Source organism: Propithecus coquereli, unplaced genomic scaffold, assembly GCF_000956105.1.
Source record: "Propithecus coquereli isolate 6110/MARCELLA unplaced genomic scaffold, Pcoq_1.0 Scaffold14, whole genome shotgun sequence".
In the NCBI taxonomy this organism is placed as follows: Eukaryota; Metazoa; Chordata; class Mammalia; order Primates; family Indriidae; genus Propithecus; species Propithecus coquereli.
The window spans coordinates 15,925,996-15,942,469 of NW_012138302.1; the positions used below are offsets into that span (position 1 = coordinate 15,925,996).

General features: G+C 36.5%; 1 protein-coding gene across 2 annotated transcripts in view; it reads left to right on the forward strand.

Moving 5' to 3' along the window:
* Positions 1 to 16,474, forward strand: part of NRD1 (nardilysin (N-arginine dibasic convertase)) — a 109,361-nt gene that overhangs the window by 53,188 nt on the left and 39,699 nt on the right. For both annotated transcript variants that reach the window (XM_012639425.1, XM_012639424.1), the window contains one exon: positions 14,222 to 14,295. In XM_012639425.1, coding sequence (XP_012494879.1) covers positions 14,222 to 14,295 — 74 coding nt within the window. The remainder of the gene's footprint in view (positions 1 to 14,221; positions 14,296 to 16,474) is intronic.

The following is a 16,474-nucleotide window of genomic DNA, read 5'->3' on the forward strand; positions in this document are numbered from 1 at the left end:
GGGGTGGGGGGAGAGGGAGGCATACCATTTACCTGAAATATTTGGTGGCAGTTGTTTAACTTTGTGACTTCCTGAGGCAGTGGATAACAATTAGGGCAAACAATAGACTAATCACAAAGCTCAAAGGAAAACAACTGGGAAAGGAGATGTCCACTGGGGCTTTGAAAAGTCCAAACTTTTCTTGGGAATGTAGAAGGCTGTGTACATGCGTAGGGATGTGCCATGTCCAGAGCTGTTTACATGCTCAATAAAGACCTGACAAGGCCTTACGCTCTCACTTTGATTGACTTTAAGTCTCTTTGCAAGTAGGATACAGTGGGTAAGGCAGAGTTGTAAACTGCCTGGCTGAATGCTAAAGGCATGTCTCAGTATGTACACAGAGCTCTTTGGCAAGGCTGGGAGACTTCTTGATTCCAGACATTTAAGGAAATCTCTGTGCAGCCAGTGATTACCCCTAAGGTAACCAAGCAGAGACTTCAGTGGCCGCACTTTTCAGAGAATACAGACTTTACAGAATTAGTTTAGGAATAAATAAATAAACAGTACCACCACCAACAAACTCAATAACAACAAACCTTGGTGATAGGAGTAGATCTTGATTTCCAGAGTTGCCACATTATGTTATTTAAAATAATGTTTTCAACAGAAAATTATGGGAGATACAAAGAAACAAAGTATGGCCTATACACAGGAAAAAAAGCAGTCGATAGGTACTGTCCTTGAGACAGACCAGATGCTCACCTTACTGAACAGTATCTTTAAATCAGCTATTTTAAACATGTTCAAAGAACTTAAGAAAATCATGTCTAGAGAACTAAAGGAAAGTATGACAATGATGTCTCACCAAATAAAGACTATCAATTAAAAGAGAAAAATTATTAAAAAGAACCAAATGGAAATTCTGGAGTTGAAAAGTATGATAACTGAAATGAAAAATTCATCAGAAGGGCTCAACAGCAGATTTGAGCTGGCAGAAGAATGAATCAGTGAATTTGAAGATAAACCAATTGAGATTATCCATTCTGGGGATCAGAAAGGGGAGGGAAAAAGAAGAAAAATAAACTGAGCATCAGAGACCTGTGGCGTACCATCAGGTATACTAACATATTCATCGTGAGAATCCTAAAAGGAGAGCAAAGAAGGGGGATGAAAGAATTGTTTAATAAATAATGACCAAAATCTTCCTAAATTTGATCAAAGACTAGAATTTATACATTCAAGAAGCCCCACAGATTTCAAGAGGAATAAATAAAAAGACACCCATAAGACACATAATCAAAATGTCAGAAGCCAAAGATAGAGACTTTTGAAAGCAGCCAGAAAGGAGCAACTCATCACATACATGGCAATGTCAAGATTAACAGCTGATTTCTCATCAGAAACCATAAAGGAGACAAAATAATGGAGTGACATATTCAAAGAGCTGAAGAAAAAAGTCTCAACCAAGAATTCTATGTCCAGTAAAACTATACTTGTATAAGAAATTAATATATACTCAAGTAAATAAAAACTGAATTTGTCACTTGAAGACTTGCCCTATATGAAATATAGGTGAGTGAAGTGAGTTCTTCAAGCTGAAATGAAGGAACACTTAAATCTACATGAAGAAATCAAGTGCATTGGTAAAGGTAACTACATAGATAAATATAAAAGTATAAAGTTTTTGTTTGTAAATCTTTTTTTCCCCTAATTTGAAAGACAACTGCATAAAACAATAGTTATAAGTCTATACTGGTAGGCATATAACGTAACTTGTATGACAGTGTGTCCTAAAACAGGAAGAGAAGCATTGATAGAAACTATCCTGAGACAGCCCAGATGCTGTGGGTTTGCGGGGAGGGAACAGATACATGGCAGCAAAGTTTTTATCAAATACTATTGACATTAAGTTGGTATTAATTTGAGATAGATTGTTATAAGTTAAGATGTTAGTTTAAAAAACTAAAAAAATATAGTAAAAGAAATGACATCGAGGCCGGGTGCGGTGGCTAACACCTGTAATCCTAGTACTCTGGGAGGTGGAGGCAGGTGGATTGTTTGAGCTCAGGAGTTCGAGACCAGCCTGAGCAAGAGCGAGACCCCATCTCTACTAAAAAAAAAAAAAGAAATTAATTGGACAACTAAAAATATATAGAAAAAATTAGCCGGCCATGGTGGCGCATGCCTGTAGTCCCAGCTACTCGGGAGGCTGAGGCAGTAGGATCACTTGAGCCAGGAGTGTGAGGTTGCTGTGAGCTAGGCTAACGCCACGGCACTCACTCTAGCCAGGGCAACAGAGCGAGACTCTGTCTCAAAAAAAAAAGAAATGACATCGGAATTAAAATGGTATGTTAGGAAATGTCTATTTAATAAAAAGATATCAGTAATGGAGGAAGAGGGGGGACAAAAACATAAGTATAGAAAGCAAATAATAAAAGGCAAACATAAATCCTACCTTATCAATAATTATCTTACATGTAAATGGATAAACACTGAAAAGGCAGATGTTGGCAGAATGGATAAAGAAATACATTTCAGGCCAGCATGGTGGCTTGTGCCTGTAATCCCAGCACACTGGGAGGCTGAAGTGGGAGGATCACTTGAGGCCAGGAGTTTGACCAGCCTGGGCAACATAGTGAGACCACATCTCTACATAATAAAAAAAATTAGCCAGGCATGATGGTGCATGCCTGTAGTCCCAGCTACTTGAGAGGCTGAGGCAGGAGGACCACTTGAGTTCAGGAGTTTGAGGCTGCAGTGAGCTATGATTGCACCATAGCACTCCAGCCTGGGCAACAGAATGAGATCCCATGTCTAAAAATAAAAAAAGAAAAAAATGCAATTCAGTGATCTGCTATTTCTAAGATACTAACTTTAAATGCAAATACACAAGCAGATTGTCAATAAAAGGGTAGAAAAATATGCCATGTAAATAAGTATCAAAAGGGAGCTGGAGTGGCTATACCTAATATCAGAGAAAATAGATTTTAAGATAAAAATTATAGCTAGAGACAAAGAGGGGAATTTCATAATAAAAGGATCATTCCATCAAGAAGATATAATAGTTATAAATATGCATCAAACAAAAGCGGTTCAAAACATGTGAAGCAAAAATGGACAGAATTGAAAGGAAAAATCATTAATAATAGTTGGAGGCATCAATACCCCACCTTCAATAAAGGATAGAACAACTAGATAGGTCAACAAAAAATAGAAGGCATGAATAGCACTGTATACCAATAGGCATATATAGAACACTGCACCCAAAATCAGAATACACATTCTTGTCAAGTTTACCATGAATCATTCTCCAGGATAGACATATCAGGCCATAAAACAATAGTTAACAAATATGAAAGGATTGAATTTATATAGATTATGTTCTCCAACCACAATGGAATGAAATTAGGAATCAATAACAATCATATGTAGAATTTATACAACCCTCTCTGAAACAATGCCTTCAAGAAGAAATCACAAGGGAAATTGGAGATAGGGGGTGGGGAACCAAAATACAACATACCACAATTGATGGGATGCATCAAAAGCAGTGCTCAGAGGGAAATTCATAATGTAAACACTGCTGTTAAAAAAGAAGGAAGATGCTATGTCAGTAACCTAACCTTCCATCTCAATTTACTAGACAAAGAAGAGCAAACCAAACCCAAAGTAAGCAGAAGGAAGTACATAAAAATTAGAACGGAAGTAAATGAAATAGGGAATAAAACAGAGAAAATTAATAAAACCAAAAATTGGTTATTATAAAAGACCAACAAAATTGACAAAGCTTTAGTTAGACTGACCAAGAAAAAGAAAATCTCAAGTTGTTAAAATACGATGTGAAAGAGGGCTCATTACTTGTGATCTTAGCAAAATAACAAGACTCTAAGGGAATACTGTGAACAATGGTAAGTCTACAGATTAAACAACCCAGATGATACGGAAATTTGAAATTCATTGAAAGATGTAGACTACTGAAACAGACTCACGAAGACAGCAAATCTGAATAGACCTGTAATTAGTGAAGAGATTTTATTAGTAATCAAAAGCTTTCTAAAAGAAGGCATACACCCTCTTGGCTGTGGAGAAAAAGCTGGGGAAGAAGGCTCAGCCTGGCTCCTGAGAGTCAGAGCACTCTGGCCAGCCCCAAGCCTCCATGGCCATGAATGGGGCTGGGTGCTTGGGTCCAAGTGATCAGGTGACCTCTCAGTGCTTCCGTCTCCATCCTACCTGTGTGTGGGAGGGATCCAGGGAGCCCCGGTTTCACACGTGCAGCACCCAGTGCCCTGCACAAAGCCACTCAGCAGGAAAAAAGTGGAATAACCTGAGAGAAAGAGGTGAGCGTCACCATGGTGGGTGCTGAGCACGCTGATCTGAAGCTGATACAGCATCTGAAGGCCCCCAAGAGAAGTGTGCTGGGAAATAACTTTTGTGCGTACTTGTCAGTGACCCTCCTTGCACAGTCCTGGACAAGATGGATTTCAGGGGCTTCCATGTGTTGAGCATGATGAATGGTCCAGATGCTGGTATGGTGTCTGCACAAGGGGTGACTTTCTCATGCTGATTTGTGGACAGGGCACCCCTCCCTCCCCCAAACCCCTGTCTCACTGACCGCCTTGCCCCTATCTTCTTTTTTTTTTTTTTTATTTTTTATTGATGGAGACGGGGTCTCGCTCTTGCTCAGGCTGGTCTTGAACTCCTGACCTTGAGCGATCCACCCGCCTCGGCCTCCCAGAGTGTTAGGATTACAGGCGTGAGCCACCGCGCCCGGCCACCCCTATCTTCTTAGATTATCACTACACTTGGCCTAGCCCCAGCAGGTAGTGAATGGCCTTCTTTGCAGCCCTGCCTTGGTCAATGGAGGAGGCAGGGGCGGGAAGGACACCTTGCCTCTGCTCTTCCAGCTGTCCTCCTGCTTCAGGCTTGACCTGGGGGCTTTACTGTAGGCTGTGTTCTGTGGGCAGGCTGCCCCTGCTGGATCTGGGCACTCCAATAGCCCCAGGACCTAGTGGGTGGATCCTGCATAGCTAGTCCAAGCCAGTAAAGGGCTGTGATGAGTGGTTGTTTGTGCCTCTGCTCTCTTGCCTGGACTCATTATGTGGAACGTTTCCCTGTGGGTTGCCCACTCCCAGAGAGGGAGGCTCAGGCCTCGAGAGAACCCTCTGAGGCAGAGCCAGCACCCTACACCTATGTATGGAGTAGAGGTAGACTCTTAAAGTTTATTGGCGCTTGTGGTTATTGATACTTGTGGTACTTTCAAAGGAAAGGACGAGGGGTAGGAGGGCTGGAGCCAGAGGCCATGTGGGCTACCCCTCTTTAAAAAAAAAAAAACAAAGAAAAGCATATGCCCAGATGGCTTCTTGGTGAATTCTACTAAGTGTTTAAACAATTAATATTAGTGTTTCACAAACTCTTTCAAAAAATAGAAGAGAACACACTTCCTAACTCATTTTATATTGAGCAAGTATTACTCTGATACCAAAACCAGACAAAGACATTACAAGTAAAGAAAACTATAGGCCAATATTCCTTATGAATATAGATGTAAAAATCCACTACAAAAATACGGCCAAACTGAATCCTGTATTATATAAAAAAGATTACTTACCATTATCAAGTGAGATTTATCCCAGGAATGCAAGGTTAGTTCACCATATGAAAATCAAACAGTATAATGTCATTAATAGAAGAAAGGACAAAAACATATGTCAATGTATCATCTCAATATAAACAGAAAAACATTTTGCAAAATCCAATACCATTTTGCAGTAAAAATACTTAATAGGCTGGGAATAAAAAGTTAACTTCTTCAACCTGATAAAGGGCATCTCTGAATATTCCATAAATATCATCATACTTAATGGCAAAAGATTGAAAGCTTTCCCCTGAAAATCAGGAAAAAGACAAGGATGTCATTTCTCATCACTTCTGTTCAACATTGTAGTGGAAGTTTTAGTCAGGGCAATTAGACAAGAAAAGGAAATAAAAGGCATGCAGTATGGAAAGGAAGAAGTAAAAATATCTCTCTTTGCAGATGACAATATTTATGTTCCCGTTATTTACAGATTCCATATTTGCAAATTCTCCTACTCACTAAAAATTTATTTGAAATTCCAAAATCTATACTTGTGGTACTTTCACAGTCATTCATGGACATGTGCAGAGTGGTGAATGAGCTGCCAAGCATACACATTCCCAGCTGAGGTCGAACTCTTTGACAGTCTGTTTCAGTTCTCATACAGAGGTGACCAGAAGAGGAAGATGCTAGGCAGTATAATGTAGTGCAAGAAGCTCTGGCTCTGGAGTCAGTGGGATGGGGTTTGAATCCCCATCTGGCACTTATTAGTATAGTGGGACAGCCCGAAGCAAGTTATTTAACACTTTTGAACCTCTCTTTTGTAAAATATAGAAAATAGAGTCTACTGTGATAAGATACCTTTAGGATTTAAGATTGTAATCTTGTAATCGGTGTGACAGATGTGCGTGTGTATGTATATATGTACATAATTCCCCTAGGACAGATGGTTCAGTATTCTCTAATTCAGTGTTCCTGGCAACTTTAGAGAATGTAACTACCACAAATGCCAAGAACTCGCTATATGTAGAGAATCCTACAGAACCCATAAAAGAACTATTAGACCCAATATAGAGTTCAGCAAGGTTGTAGGATATAAGTTCAGTGTACAAAAGTCAATTAAATCAATTGTAATATTTTGGGGTTTTTTTTTTTTTTAAAAGAGATGGGGGTCTCCCTATGTTGCCCAGTTGGCCAGGCTGGAGAGCAGTGGCCATTCACAGCCATGATCGTAGCGTACTACAGCTTTGAACTCCTAAGCTCAAGCGATCCTCCTGCCTCAGCCTCAGAGTAGCTGGTACTAGAGACATGTGCCACTGTGCCTGGCTTTCAACTGTATTTTTATTTATTTATTTTTTAAGAGATGGGATCTCACTCTGTTGCTCAGGCTGGAGTGAAATGGCACGATCATAGCTCACTGCAACCTCGAACTTCTGGGCTCAAGCAATCCTCTTGGCTCAGCCTCTTTAGTAGCTGGGACTATAGGTGTGCACTGCCATGCCTGGCTAAGTTTTTAAAAAAATTTTTTATAGAGTCAAGGTCTTGCTATGTTGCCCAGGCTGTTCTTGAACTCCTGGCCTTAAGTGATCCTCCTGCCTCAGCCTTCAAAAGTACTGGGATTATAGGTGTGAGCCACCACACTGGGCCTCAATTGTATATTTATACACTAGCAATGAAAAATCCAAAAATGAAACTAAGAAAATATTTCCTTTTTATAACAGCATTAAAAACAATAAAATACTTAGTAATTTAACAAAAGAAGTAAAGGATTTATATAAAGAAAGTCATAGAATTTTAAAGAAAGCCACAAAAAATTATTGAAGGAAATTAGAGCAGACCTAAATAAACAGAAATATGTGCATGTTCATAGATTGGAAAACTTAATATCGTTAAGATGGCAGTACTTCCCAAATTGATCTACAGATTCAACTCAATTGGATGAGAATTCCAGCTGCCTTTTTTGAAGAAATTGGTGAAGTGATCTTAAAATTCATATGGAAAGCAAGCAACCAAGAATAGCCAAAATTATTTTTAAAAATAACAAAGTTGGAGGACTCATATTTCCTAGTTTCAAAATCTACTCAAAGATATAGTAATCAAGACAGTGTGGTACTGGCATAAGGATAGACATATCACTGGAATAGAATAGAGATAAAGCATTACCTTTATGGTCAGTTGCAAGGGTGCCAAGAAATTCAACAGGAAAGAATAGTTTCCAACAATTGGTGCTGGGACAACTGGATATCCACATGCAAAGGAATAAAATTAGACCCCTTACTCACACTAAATACAAAAGCTAACTCAAACTGGGCCATAGACTTAAATGTAAGAGTAAAAATTATAAAACTCTTTTAAGACAACATAGGTATAAATTTTTGTGATCTTGGATTTGGCAGTGGTTTTGTAGATACGATGACAAAAACAAACACTAAATTGGACTTCATTAAAATTAAAAACATTTTTGCTTTAAAGGGCTCTATGAAAAAAGTAAAAAGACAACTCACAAAATGGAAGAAAATACTTGCAAATCACGTATCTGATAAGAGACTAGTAGCAAGCATATATATAGAACTCTTACAGCTCAACAATAAAAAGACAAGTAATACAACTTAGAAATGAGCAAAAGATTTGAATAGACATTTCTCCAAAGAAGATATGCACATGGCCAATAAGTATATGAAAATATGCTTAACGTCATTGGTCACTAGGGAAATGAAGATCAAACCCACAGCGAGATATTGACAGGTATGTGGAGATACTGGAACCCTCACACACTGCTGGTGGTGCGGAAGCTTTGGAAGAGTTTGGCATTTTCTTAGAAAGTGAAACACAAAGTTACCAAATGACCCAGCAATTCTATACCCTAGAGAATTGAAAACATGTGTCCACACAAAATCTTGTGCATGAATGTTCATAACAGTGTTTTTTCATAATAGGGCAAAAGTAGAAACAACCCAAATGTCCAACTACTGATGAATAGGTAAACAAAATGTGATGTATCTATATAATAGAATATTACTTAGCAATAAGGAATGAAGTTCTGATGCATGCTACAGTATGGATGAACCTTGAAGACATTATGCTAAGGAAAAGAAGCAAGACACAAAAAGCCCTATAATATGATTCCATTTATGTGGACTGTCCAGAATAGATAAATCCATAGAGACCAAAAGTAGATTAGAGGTTAATGGTTACCCAGGGATGGGGGAAGGGGAGAATGGGGAATGAGAGTTAATGAGTACAGAGTTTCTTTTAGGGGTGATGAAAATATTCTGATATTAGATAGTGGCGATGCCCTGTGAATGTAGTAAAATCCACTCAATCATTCACTTTAAAAGAGGAGTTTTTTGGTATGTGAATTATATCTCAATAGAAACAGCAAACATACAGAATTTCAAGAAAGCTAAATGTTGGTTTTTTGAAAAAAAATCATAAAATAAACCTTTCATGAGACTAATCAAGGAAAAAAGAGTATGTGCAATTATCAGGAATAAAAAGGAAAATATGACTTTTGATCTTGCAGATATTGATAATATATTACAGTACTTGAACAACTTATGCCAATAAATGCAAAAATATTGATAGATGAAGTGCATAATGTCTTAGAAATATAATTTATGAAAATGACACAGAAATAATTTAAAAATTTGAATAGTCTCATAACCATTAAAGAAATGAATCAGTAATGAAGACTTCTCATAAACTTTTAGGTTTAGAATTCTACAAAAAATCGAATGAAGAAATAATTCCTCGCTTATTTATGAAGCCAGCATGACCTTGATATAACAAAGGGTAACATAAAAATTATAGGCCAGTCTGGGCGCGGTAGCTCATGCCTGTGATCATAGCACTCTGGGAGGAAGAGGTGGGAGGATTGCTTGAGGCCAGGAGTTCAAGACCAGCCTGAGCAAGAGCGGGACACCACCTCCAGAAAAATAGAAAAATAAGCCGGGTTTGTAGCTGAGGCAGGAGGATTGCTTGAGCCCAGGAGTTTGAGGTTGCAGTGTGCTATGATCATGCTACTGCACTCTAGCTGGGTAACAGAGTGAGACCCTGTCTCAAAAAAAAAAAGAAAATTATAGGCCAAACAGCAATAAATAAGGACAATATATCAATACCAAATTGAGTTCATCCTAGAAAAATAAGTTAGGGTTAACTAATGTTAATTACATCAATTAATGCAGCTCATCACATTGTCAGATTGAAGGAGAAAAGCCGTATTATCTCAGTATATGTAGAAAATATCTGATGAAACCCAGTATCTATTCATGAAGATGCTCTTAAGAGAGTATAAAACAACTTTCTTAATCTGGTCATTGCTGTTTTTAAGGTAAGCATTATATTTAATGATCAAACCTTGAAAGCTTTCAATTTGAGATCAGGAGCAAGACAGAGATGCAGGCTGTGATCCTTTCTCTTCATCATTCTATTAAGGTTTAGTGAGGCAAGAAAAAAAATAAGCAAACTGTTATAGCAGATTATACAGTTGTGAACACAGAATCCAAAATTTTCTGCAGATAAATCATTAACTTTAACAAGAATTTAGTAAGGTAGGTTGATAAAAAATGATAAAATGTTTAATCTGATATATTAGAAATTGACATAAAGAACAAAACTTTATAATAACATTAAAAATAATCAGACACCCAGGAATCATTTCAAAAATCATGTAAAATTATATGTGAGAAATATACTACACCTTATTGTGAGATATTAAAGACTTAAATAAATGGAGAGAGGCCGGGTATGGTGACTCACGCCTGTAATCCTAGCACTCTGAGAAGCTGAGACAGGTGGATCGTTTGAGCTCAGGAGTTCGAGACCAGCCTAAGTAAGAGCGAGACCCTGTCTCTACTAAAAAAATAGAAAGAAATTAGCTGGACAACTAAAAATATAAAGAGAAAAAATTAGCGGGGCACATGCCTGTAGTCCCAGCTACTCAGGAGGCTGAGGCAGAAAGATCACTTGAGCCCAGGAATTTGAGGTTGCTGTGAGCTAGGCTTACACCATGGCACTATAGCCCGGGCAACAGAGTGAAACTCTGTCTCAAAAAAATAAATAAATAAAATAAATGGAGAGAATTACTATTTGTGGATTTGAAGCTTCATTTTTAAAATGTCAGTTCTCCCCAGTTGATGTACAGATTCATTGATATACCAACTATAATCTCAGAAGATCTATTTAATTTTAAATAGACGAAGTGATTCTAAAGTTTGTAAGGAAATACAACTGGCTAAGAAGCTAAGATACTTTTGAAGTGGAAAGAGAGCAAGATGGCAGGACTTGATTTACTAGCAAGATATTAAGATTCGTAGTTAGGAGGCTAAGCAAAGAGATGAATAGAATAGAATAGAATAGAAATCCTGGAAATAGAACAGCATGTGTGTGGACAGTTCAGGTTTTTTTTTTTTTTTTTGAGACAGAGTCTCACTTTGTTGCCCAGGCTAGAGTGCTATGGTGTCAGCCTAGCTCACAGCAACCTCAAACTCCTGGGCTCAAGGGATCCTCCTGCCTCACCCTCCCCAGTAGCTGGGACTACAGATGTGCACCACCACGCCCCTCTAATTTTTTCTATTTTTTTTTAGTAGAGACAGGGTCTCACTCTTGCTCAGACTGGTCTTGATCCCCTGACCTCAATGTTATTTAAGAATTTGTTGTATATCTAATTATTGTAAATATAATTAAATAATTATATATGATTATAATAAAACAAACTAATAGAAAAAAAGACTTGAACAGGCATTTCACAAAAGAAGAAATTCAAATAATAACTATTAATATGTGAAATGGTGCTTAACCTCATTAGGAATCAGGGAAATATACTTTAAAACCATTATGAGATTTAGCTTATCCTACTAAAAGTTGCAGAAAATTTTAGTCTGACTATACCAAATGAAGGTGAGATTGTGGAGGAATGGTGGAATTGGAATGCTCATGCAAGTATAAATTGTTACAATCATTTTAGAAAAATTAAGTATTATCTAGTGATATTGAACATATGTATACATATGTTATTACCTACCTAGTAGTTCTTTCCTACTATGTATACCTAGAGAAACTTGTGCATGTGACCTGGTACATATGTATAAGAATCTTTATGTGGTAGCATTGTTTGTAATAGTCCAAACCCAGAACTAGCCCAAATGTCCATGAACAGTAGACTGGATGAATAAATTCATGCAGTGGAATATTACACTGCAATGAAAATAAATTAACCACAGCCACATGTACCATCATGGATGAATATTACAGTGTTGGGTTAAATAAATTAGAAATAAAAGAATACATACAGTGTATTTCCATTTATATGAAGTTAAGGAACAAAATTATATTGTCTACAACATGCATTCTCAAAGGTGGGTGATACTGTTTGTTTCCTTTGGTAGCAAAAATTGGTTCTTGGGAGGTGAAAAAAAAACTTAGATATTATAATGTTTTGTGGCCCTCTAAAGGTTAACCCCTACCTGTCAAATCTTTATAGTTAATTTCTCTTTGTGTTTAATTTTCTCGGGTACCATATGAGCACTGTTTATGCTAACATTGGATTTATGGAAGATATACAAAGCCTATGCAAGATTAGTACTATAAAACTATGGTGGATAGATGACTGTGATTGGAAGACTTTCAAATATTAATTAATACTTGATTTTGAAGTCATTGCAAGAGGGGTCTACACATACCTATTGGTTGCCATTGGCTACTTTGTGGATATGGTTTATGTTTGATCCATGGCATTTTGTATGTGATTTTTGTTTTTAGAATTGAATAAAAGTATTTTATGTTTTATTATTTAACTCAACAGAAGTTATTCAGCCCATCATTACTTATACCAACTACTGAAAAGAAAAAAATGTCCACAATATCTTAATGAGATAGTTGCAGGTTAATTAAACATTTTAGGTAATTAAGTTTTTCAGTTGTTTTACTTCTGCTGGAAATAAAGCTTAAATGATTTTTCTGCAATTTGATTGCATTACTATTATGTATGTATGTAAAGGTAATTTGCATATGTAATTTGATACATCACAATTTATATAAGTAAAAAATTATATTAAAAAGCAGATAATAATGAGGTTAAATACCAAAGGCCTTTAAAATTCTAATTTAACTTTTAACTTAAAAATTTTAGACATTTGTAACATTGCACTGAATGAATAAGCTTTATATATTCTTTTTATACATAAAGCCCAAAAATCCTAAGCAAAGAGATAAACAGTAGCATTGTAATTGCCAGGAACTTCAACACCCCACTGACAGAGCTGGACAGATCATTGAAACAGGAAATCAATAAAGAAATTCTGGACTTAAATAGGACTCTAGAACAAATGAAGCTAACAGACATTTACTATGCATTCTACTCCAAAACTACTGCATATACATTCTTCTCATTAACACATGGGACATTCTCCATGATCGATCATATCTTAGGCCACAAAACATGTCTCAGCAAATTGAAAAAAGTTGAAATCATATTGTGTATCTTCTCAGACCATAATGAAGTAAAACTAGAAATCAATTCCAAGAGAAACACTCAAATCTACACCACGTCACAGAAATTAAATAACCTGCTGCTGAATGATCCTTGGGTCAATGATGAAATTAAGCTGGAAATCAAAAGATTCCTTAACCTGAACAATAAAGGGGACACAAGCTATCAAAATCTATGGGATACAGCAAAAGCGGTCCTAAGGGGAAAATTCATAGCCTTAAATGCCTGCATTAAAAAGACAGAAAGATCACATATTAACAACCTAATGTCATGTCTCAAGGAACTAGAAAAGGAAGAGTAAATCAAACCCAAAGCCAGCAGAAGAAAAGAAATATATATATATATACATAGATACACATATAGACTGACTATTCATGGTATTAAAATTTTACAAGGGAGTAAATAGGAGAAAGTTTCTGAAAAGGCTCTGTAGGGTTGATAATGGAGGAAAAAAAGGCCAATAAACACTGATCTAGAAATAGGTATATAGCTGTTAAAACTATAAAGAAAAGCAGAGAATTGATTACCATAACATTGAGGAGAGAATGCTGGGAGCTTCTAGAGTGCTGACTGTTGCCTATTTCTTCACCTGGGTGGATCCCTCAGGTGTTTTGCCTTGTAGTTATGCATTAGTCTATATGTTCATGTTTTATGTACTTTTCTATATGACATTGTTATATTTCACAATGAAAAAATTAGTGTGTAGACTTTAGTTTGAAATATATAAATGCAAAATACTATATAGATTTTCTATATACATGTTTGTAAATTGAATTTCCAACTTAGTAAAATTCTTTAATTAATAAATGCTGGCTGAGTGTGGTGGCTCATGCCTATAGTCCTAGCACTTTGGGAGGCCGAGGCAGAAGGATTGCTTGAGGCCAGGAGTTCAAGACTGGCCTGAGCAAGAGCAAGACCCTATCTGTACAGAGTAATAGAAAAATTAGCTGGGTGTGAGGGTGTGTACTTGTAGTCCCAGCTTCTCAGGAGTCTGAGGCAGGAGGATTGCTTGAGCCTAGGAGTCTGAGGGTGCAGTGAGCTATGAGGATGCCACTGCACTCAAGCCCAGGTGACAGAGTGAGACCCTGTCTCAAAAAAAATACTACTGCTGATAATACATATTGACTCATGAAACTGAACAGAAACACAAATGCCAGTTTTGTTTATTTTTTGTTCAGATGGGCCCAGTTCTTCATCCATCCACTAATGATCAGAGATGCAATTGACCGTGAAGTTGAAGCTGTTGATAGCGGTAAGAGAAGTGCTTTATGTCTTGCTATGGTTTTTTTTCTGTCAAACCAGATATTTAGCACATTTATCCATCCTGTCATTACACTATTTTATCTTTATATGTTAAAGGACTAAATTGAAATAGATGTGTTATGTTTATTCCTGAAGTCATTAAATGTCTAATTCAGTATAGATTTTAAATAAATTAAAAAGATCATGAATTTTAGTTTTTTATCCACTGTTTTACCTTTGCAGGATAGGGTACTAATTCTTAAAGCAAATACTGGGTGTTAAAACTTTAAAAATTCACTTACTCTTTTTCCATGAAGAGACATTTTCTCTAGAACTTTAAGTATACCATCCTGATATTTATATAGCTAATCCTTTTTTTACCTAGGTCTGTAGGTGCTTTGTGGCTTGAATTTTGGTATTTCTGGAAACAATTTTGATGTATTTATGGATAACTAAATACCTGAGCAGGAAGTGCATTTAATTTTTCCTTTTGACTGTTTGTCTTATCTTGGAGATTTAAAGAATGAAGACAGTAAGGAAAACTGTGCACTTATATAGGGTGAAGCTTCATTATAAGCTCTTTGCTGTAAATATTCCTTATTTACATAGGACTAATAAATATCACCATTGTAGATTATCCCTGCTTGCTTTATTTTAGCATTAGAAACATGAAATACTAGACTCGGGGGGAACTTACACAGTTCGTATAAGTTAGGCTTGGCTTATAGCAACTGAAGAGGCAACGTCTCTGTATTTATTCCTCTTTTTGTAGTATTTTCCTTCTTGGCTTGATTCAATGTCTAGTTCTAATGATGATTTATTGCATTCACTAAGCTGAGTGAACTACAGATGATGTCTGGAAGTCAACATACCTCTCTTTAACTTACAGAAATGTCTCTAGCTGTGGCCCTCGGTTTATTTGTAAAAGGATAGGATGATTAGGTTACTACTAGTTCTAGTAGCTCCTTGAAATCAAGGATTTGTTTTCTTCATTTTTCTTACTTGCCTACCACATTGTTAATCTTAGACACCATTAAATATCTTTTGAATGGATGAAAAACCAAAACAACTAAGGAAAACGTGAAAAGTCCTTCCCACATTTTGAGACCTAAGAACTATTATCTGTGTCTTAAATGCTTCTAGTATGTTTTCTTTATATAGTTTCTAGAGTGGGTTGAAATCAGTCTTTAAAAAAGTAGACCTTTAATTAGATTTTGAATGTTTGTCAGAACACATTTTATTGTGCTTTGAAAAATTATGCAGAAACACATAGTACATAGTTTTGGTTTATGCTGAAATTAAGGTAAAGAGCTTTCATTCGTGTTGTGTTTTTGTTATTTGTTTTTAATGATAGGGGACGTAGGTTTTGATTTGTGTTCTGACAATTTTAACTGATGTAATAATTACTTAAATATTCATTAACCAGGTTTAAAAGCTCAATAATCAGATTTTTTTTCTATTCTATTCAGATGTAACAGTCTTCTATCATTCAGGTGTTACTTGTTTTATTTACATCTTTTTAGTTGCTTGTATGCTTAGATGGCCAATTCCATACATAAGGAGATGAAGGGAAGTTTTCAACAGCTTTGGCAGATTCATCTTCTCATAGGGTCATTTTCCTTCTCCATTATTCATCTCTACTGGCTTATGGAAGAGATTCTTTGTTTCCTGGCTTTTCAGTTTATTAACTCATGCTAACTTTATTACTTCATCACTGTTCCCTGGATTGATAATCCTGTTTTTGGTCTAATATTTTGATGGAGTGTTTGTGTACCTACATTTATAAGCATATGTTTATACAATGCAGATCTGTTCAATGTTTTATAATTTTTTGAATACATTTAATAATAGAAGCTCATGTAACATATTCACAGAGTAGGTTTTTGAAATGGGATTAATTTATTGCTAAAAGAAGATTGTGGAGAAAAAATTACTCTTTTTTTTTGTTGGAGAGAGGGTCTTGCTCTGTCACTCAGGCTTGAGTGCAGTGGCACCATCATAGCTCATTACAATCTCAAACTCTTAGGCTCAAGCGAACCTCCTGCCTCAGTCTCCTGAGTAGCTGGGACTATAGGCATGTGCCACCATACCCAGCTAATTTTTTTTTTTTAATTTTTTTATAGGGATGGGACCTCACTATTGCCCAGGTTGGTCTCAAACTCCTGGCCTCAAGAGATCCTCCCGCCTTG